The 6500-nt window shown below is 43.3% G+C and overlaps 1 protein-coding gene across 1 annotated transcript in view; it reads left to right on the top strand.

The window, feature by feature from the left end:
- Positions 1-259: 259 nt before the first annotated feature.
- Rbm28 (RNA binding motif protein 28) overlaps positions 260-6500 on the top strand; it is a gene marked incomplete in the record, with an annotated part of 31130 nt that continues 24889 nt past the window's right edge. The window contains 4 exon segments of the mRNA XM_013503290.1: positions 260-497; positions 4967-5125; positions 5448-5542; positions 5955-6030. Coding sequence (XP_013358744.1) covers positions 380-497; positions 4967-5125; positions 5448-5542; positions 5955-6030 — 448 coding nt within the window.

The raw sequence follows: 6500 nt of genomic DNA, 5'->3' as shown, positions 1-6500 counted from the left end.
ATCCGTTATATGTCAGATCTTGGATAAGGCCTGGCGCAAAAATGACTTTTGCCTATTCTGGTGAATTTGAAGTCGACCTCTGGAAATGAGATTACAAGACAGAATAAACTGTAGGTGGCAAATTTCTTTACTGTGGCGGGGACGCGGTGCTGAGACAGGAGGTGGACCTTCACTCAAAAGGCTCCGCCTCTGGGCGGGCCACTATTTTTCAAACTCCGGAACGTTTCTTCAGCTTCTCTGCACGTTTTCCTCCGGAGTCTTTTGAGCGACGAGCACTTCCGTGATCTTCTGGCCCCCTTGGCGTGGTCGTCCTGTTAAAACCAGCTTCTCGAGTCGCGTGCCCTGGCCTGGTCGCCTGTAGCGTCACGATCTCGGTTTCATGGCAGGCCTGACCCTGTTTGTGCGCCACCTCCCGCCCTCGGCCCGCAGTGAGCAGCTGGAAGAGCTGTTCAGTCAGGTGGGGCCGGTGAAGCAGTGCTTCGTGGTGACGGAGAAAGGTAGGGGCCGGCGGGGTCGGAGACGCTGCGGTTCCCGGGGGCGGGATGGCAGCGGGGCCGCGTCGCGAGCTGCAGGGAGCCGCTCGTCACCTCCTGCAGAGACGGAGCTGGAGTTTCTCTTCCAAAGTGACTGCTTTAGGTGGACGCATGGGGTTGGTTTATGAGAGGCAACGCATCCTCCAGTTTCTGTAGCGCTTTCCATTTATTATACACGTTCACATGTGTCTTATTTGTAATAATGAAGGTTGTTAACAGTTAATAAAACATTAGTAAGGCCTCCTGGGAGCCAGCTGATTGCAGGGTGCTGAGTTGGACATTCTTATTATGGAGTCTTAATCCCATTTGGTATACAAGAATCGAGGACTTAGGGAAATTTAGTAACTAAGTTGGAACAGCTAGGAAGTAACAGACCTAGAATTTGACCACTAGACTTGGATCTCTTAGCCAGTATGCTATGCATTCGTCTGTCTGTTCTGCGAGTAGTTACTGAATGCCTACAGTGTCCTGGAGCACTGTTGTAGGTCCTGGGGGTACAGCAGTGCACAGCAAACTGGAAATCCACAGCCAGTAAATAAGCTAACTACATAGTGATAATGGTAATAAATAATAAGGGGAAAATAACTCAGAGAAAGGGGATGGGAAGTCGGAATATAAGAGAGCTGCAGGGGTAGGAGTGGAAGTATAGCTAGGTTGACCAGAGAAGCCCAAACCAAGGTGAGAGGGTGAACGTATGTCTTTCAGTGAGAACAGTCTAAGTGGAGGGAACAGCAAAGTCAAGGATACCGAAGCATGCTGGACCCTGCGCTACATGCCACCTATAATTCTTCATACTCGGGGGGCTAAGGCAGGAGGATTGAAAATTTGAGGCCAGTCCAGGCAACTTAGTGAGACCTTGTCTCAAAATAAAATTTTTTAAAAGGGGGCCAAGGGTGTAGCTGAGCAGTAGACCACTTGCTTAGTTTGTCCCAGGCTCTGGATTCAATTCCCAGTACTAAAAAAAGATACTAAAGCAGGAGTGTGCCTGATGTATGGGAGGAGTAGCAAGGAGGCCAGAGGGACTGGGGTGAAGTGACTGAGGAAAGGTAGATAGAGATGAGCTCTAGAGTACCAGAGCACATGAGCTCTTGTAGGCCATTGTAAAGAGTTTGGCTTTTATGGGGAACCACAGGTTTTGATCAGAGACCAGTAACTGTGATCCTGCTTATGTTTTGAAAGATTCCCTCTGGATCCTGGGTTGCAAATAGACTATTGGAGAATATGACAGGAACAGGGAGACCAGTTAATAGGCTCTTATAATAATCTAGTGGGAGATCATGGTGTTGGACCAGGACGGTGCAGTGGAGGTGGGAAAATGAAAGTGGTTGGATACTGGATGTTTTCTGAAGGAGGATTTGCTAACTGGTCAGATGTGGAGTATAAGGAAAAAAAGGAGCTGGGGAGTCAATTCTGATTCCAAGGCTTTTGGCTTGAGACCCTGGAGAGATTTGCTGACTTGTGGAATACTGCTTGTGTGCTTCATATTTGGTTTGATATGTATCATATCACCCAGGGTGGAGAGTTGGCATTTATTAAGGTTAGAGAGTTATATGGGTTGTAGAAGTATTCTTTCCCCTTACCTAAACTGTCAAGGGGCCCCCAGGATAGGTACCTGGTGTTACCCAGAGTGTCCTTCTAACTCCCTTCCAAGTCAACAGGCTGTCTCTCTAGGTGGCTGCCTCTTTGCCTTTCAGTAGGAAACCTGATGAGAACTGGCATCTCATGGACTCCCCGCCCCCATGGCTTCTATTTGCTAGTAAGAGAAATTATAGTTAGGATCATCAGTGTGGTTCTGGCCTGGCTTTTGTCATTCTAACTATAGATATAAGTGAATGAGAATGTTATACATTAATTTTTCTTAAACTGCAAATTATTACCCATTACCTATTAGTAGGCATAAGTAAGGTTTGTTTGTTGTTTTTTTTGTTTTTGTTTTTGTTTTTTTTGAGACAGGGTTTCACTACATGGTTTAGGCTGGCCTTGAACTCATTTTGTAGCCCAGGCTGGCCTGAAACTCACAGTGATCTGTCTGCCTCAGCCTCCCAAGTTCTGGGATTACACGTGTGGGCCACCATGCTCAGCCTCCATTAGTAGTCTTGAGTTAGTTGTGGCTAGAATTTACTTATTTATTTTGTTTTTTTTTTTTGAGAAAGGATCTCACTGTGTAGTCAAAGCTGACCTTGAATTCTGTGTAGCCCAGGCTGGCCTCAAACTTGTGATTCTTCTGTTTTAATCTCCCAAGTACTAGTATTACAAGTTATACACTACCACACCTGACAGTGCTAGAGTTTTTAAAAATGAAGTAGAATAAAAGGAATACATCCATATATGGTATAAGGTACAAATATTCATTTGTAAAACTTTTGTCAGTTTTATATAAAGAATTTATGCCTTTACTGGTTCCAGTATAGGAACCCTGACTGTGGGCTGTCAAAACTGTTTGAGAAACAGCTGCTATTCAGTGCCAGATGGTTATGTTCAGGGAAGGACAGACCATGAAATGGGAATTCTTTAAGTATTCAGAATATAGGGTATGTGTAATCTTACCAACTTTGTGGACTTCGTCTAAAACCTTAACAGCACCTCTTATTTCATTTTGAGAAAACTACACTCTCCTATTTAGATGGCTGAGATGTATTGAAAAGAATGGTAGATTCAGTGGGATGGGTGAGGTGAGATGAGATTTTCCTTATAGTAGTGGCGTGTCATCTAACCTCTTTAAGATGGGATAGTTTCACAGGATTGTTGTAAGGGTTCTAGATGTGAGTGCTTTGTGCAGATGTAATTATAGTTAGCATGTGGTTTTATTTGGGTACTGAATTCCTTCACATTTGAGCTGCTTTAATTTTTGATTATACTGATCAGGAAGTGCTTTCATTTTTGTTTTCTGAAAGGTGAGCAGGCAGTTTTTTGAGAGGGAGTTTCAAGACAAAAAAAAAAAAAATCAGTCTCTACATCACAGTGTGTTTTCCTGGTGCTGGGTGTCAACTTTTAAGTGGTTTTGAAAGAGAGGTAGAGCCTTAGAGCTCTGTTTCTTCTGTGGTGGTGGTGCTCTATTTCTTCTTAGTCTTGTTCTTTTTTTTTTTTCCTGTCCTTTTGAGACAAGGTCTCACTATGCAGTTCAGGCTGGCCTTGAACTGCAGATTGTTATGTAGCCCAGGCTGGCCTTGAACTTGCAATGATCCTCCTGCCTCAGCTTCTCGAGTGCTGGGATTACAGGTATGTGCCACCACGCAGGCTCTGTCATGTTCCTTTTTTTTTTCCCTTGTTTCTTTTTGATAAAGTAATTTTTTTTTTTTGAGACAGTGTACCACTATGTAGTCCAGGCTGGTCTTAAACTCATGCCAATGCTTCTGCCTCAGCCTCCCAAGCATGTGCGCCACCATACCCAGCTTTTGATACAATAAGTTACTTAAAACTTTACTATACAAAAAATGTTAAACCAAAAAAGAATACCAAAGAAGTGCCAAGGAGGATTACATTTGATATTTGTAATTATTTGTTTGGTTCTAATATTCTTCTCTGTGGAGTCCTGTGGAAGAACATTGGAGTTGATAAGGAAGAATTAGTTTGGCTACTAACATCCTTTGTAACATTCACTAATTCTTCTCTACTGCAGATTGTTTTTTGTCTTTTTGAGACAAAGTCTCACTGTGCAGTTCAGGCTGGCCTTGAACTCACTTTGTGGCCCAGGCTGACCTCGAACTCTCAGTGATCCTCCTAGGGCCTCAGTGTACAAAATACTGAGATTATAGGTGTGTGCTCCATGCCTGACTCAGATTGTTTTTTGGAAAGAAAGGATGGTAATATTAGCTTTACCTACCTTTGACTGCCCTGAATTTAGAGATTTACAGCTGCTTTGGAAGGTTTAACTTGATACTGAATAGCTAAGGTTTTGGTAATGTTTGCAGACTCCCAAAGCAGTGCCTTTTTTTTTTTGGTACCAGGAATTGAACTCAGGACCTTGTGCTTATTTTTTTGAGGTTCTTTTTTCAGAATTTCAGGCATTCATTGGTGATCTATTCTAAGAAAGGACTGCATTATTATATTCTGATTTTCAAAACTATCATACTTACTTTTTCTACTTTCCCTGGGGATCTTTCCTTCTATTCAATGTTGAGTTCTTCTTTGGGGGTCTAACGTTAATCTATTATGGGTCTTCCATATTCTTGAGAGGGGAAGAAGAGGAGCTAGCAGCAAGACACTAAATTAGGACAGGAGAGGAAAACCTAACAGTTTCTGAACAAAGTAGGGAAGGAGCCACTGACATCAGCCTTATTTTTTTCCCTCCAGAGACTTTGGTAAACTCATCACAGGATGGCTTCACAGGATATCTTCTAGCTTCGGCTTTGAGGATTTCCTGGTTTAGTGTTCTTGACTTCTGATTCTCTGTCCTTTTCACCCCTACTCCCTTCCTTCCTGCCTTGTTCCAGGGAGTAAAGCATGTCGAGGTTTTGGCTATGTCACTTTCTCCATGCTGGAAGACGTTCAGAGAGCCCTCAAGGAGATCACTACCTTTGAAGGTTGCAAGATCAATGTCACCGTTGCCAAGAAAAAAGTGAGGAACAAGTCCAAGGAAAAGAGGAAAAGTGGTGAGTTTCTAGTAACCTGAGAGAGTGTTCGTGCAGGGTGAGGAGCAGCACTGTGAAAGTGAAGGAGCTGGGCAGGGTGGCGTCTAGCTGGGGAGCATCTAGAACTTGGAGCTCCCTGCCATTTTTTTCAGTGTTGGACTCATTGCTCATTTTAATCTACTTTCATCTCAGTCTGGGAAATCTGGTGTTTTTGGATACTGCCATGCTTAACTCTGGTAAATGCCATCTGTTACTGCTAGCCTTTTCTCTCTGAAGGCTATTCTAGAAGTGGGTGGTTTTAGAGCATAGATTCATCCCATGCTTTTCTTTTTTTTTTTTAAAGAAAATTCAGAATCTCCAAAGAAGGAGCTGAAGACTAAGAAAGCCAAAGTGGCAGATAAAAAAGCCAGATTAATTATTCGGAACCTGAGCTTTAAGGTAAGTAGTGAACCAGCTGTGCGTCCTGAAGGTCTTGGAACTAGGGTGTGCTCACTGTTGGAACCCTTCGCCAAGGTGGTGTTGTGCACCTAATTCCTCCCGGGAGTGAACCTCAGCCTGTTGAGTTAAGAAAACAGCCTTATATAAACAAGAATTTAGTAAGGACACTAAGTGTGAAGGTGTCTCTTTTGGGGGAAGCTGGCACAGAGAAAGTGTTGAAAAAGCTCTCTAATGTCTGTCTGTTGGGCTTCTTAGATACAAAGTAAGATGTCCCCCACTCAGAACTGTTTGGTGTCCTCGTCTCCAAAGTAAAAGACTAAAAAGATTTAGACTCTTCCTAAAGAAGAACTTAGTGGCTGATGTGTCATGTTTATTTGTTGTGATATTTTTCTTTTTTCACTTTTGGGTTCAGTGTTCAGAAGATGACTTGAAAACAGTATTTGCTCAATTTGGAGCTGTCTTGGAAGTAAACATTCCAAGGAAGCCAGGTATAAGTATACCTTCATTTTTTGTGGATTAGTTTAAGGCCATTTAGCCTGTCTTTTTTCTGTATTGCCATGAACTAGAAATGTAGCATTAATGTCATGCTCTTCATGAGCCCTAGATCATATGATATTTAGGAAATATCTGGCACAGTGCTTGACAAATAGCCCAAGTAACAGTGCAGCTCCCTTGATGGTAATTTTAGACAGATCACAGTTAGTTTTAGAAAATTAGTTTCTGTTGGTGTTAACTCTCCTCAAGCCTCAATCTGGGCCCACTCAGCAAGAGGATACTCTATGACAGTGGTGCCAGACCTGTGGCATATCTGTTACTTGTTTTCTTTTAAGACCAAACATGTTGCCAGGTGTGGTGGTGCACCCCTGTGATCCCAGCACTCGGGAGGCTGAGGCAGGAGGGTCGCTGAGAGTTCGAGACCAGCCTGGGCTACATAGTGAGCTCAAGGCCAGCCTGAACT

This window comes from Chinchilla lanigera, unplaced genomic scaffold (assembly GCF_000276665.1).
Source record: "Chinchilla lanigera isolate Chin_1 unplaced genomic scaffold, ChiLan1.0 scaffold00078, whole genome shotgun sequence".
Lineage (NCBI taxonomy): Eukaryota > Metazoa > Chordata > Mammalia > Rodentia > Chinchillidae > Chinchilla > Chinchilla lanigera.
The sequence above is the reverse complement of the archived record's forward strand: the minus strand, read 5'-3'. Positions and strand labels throughout refer to the sequence as shown.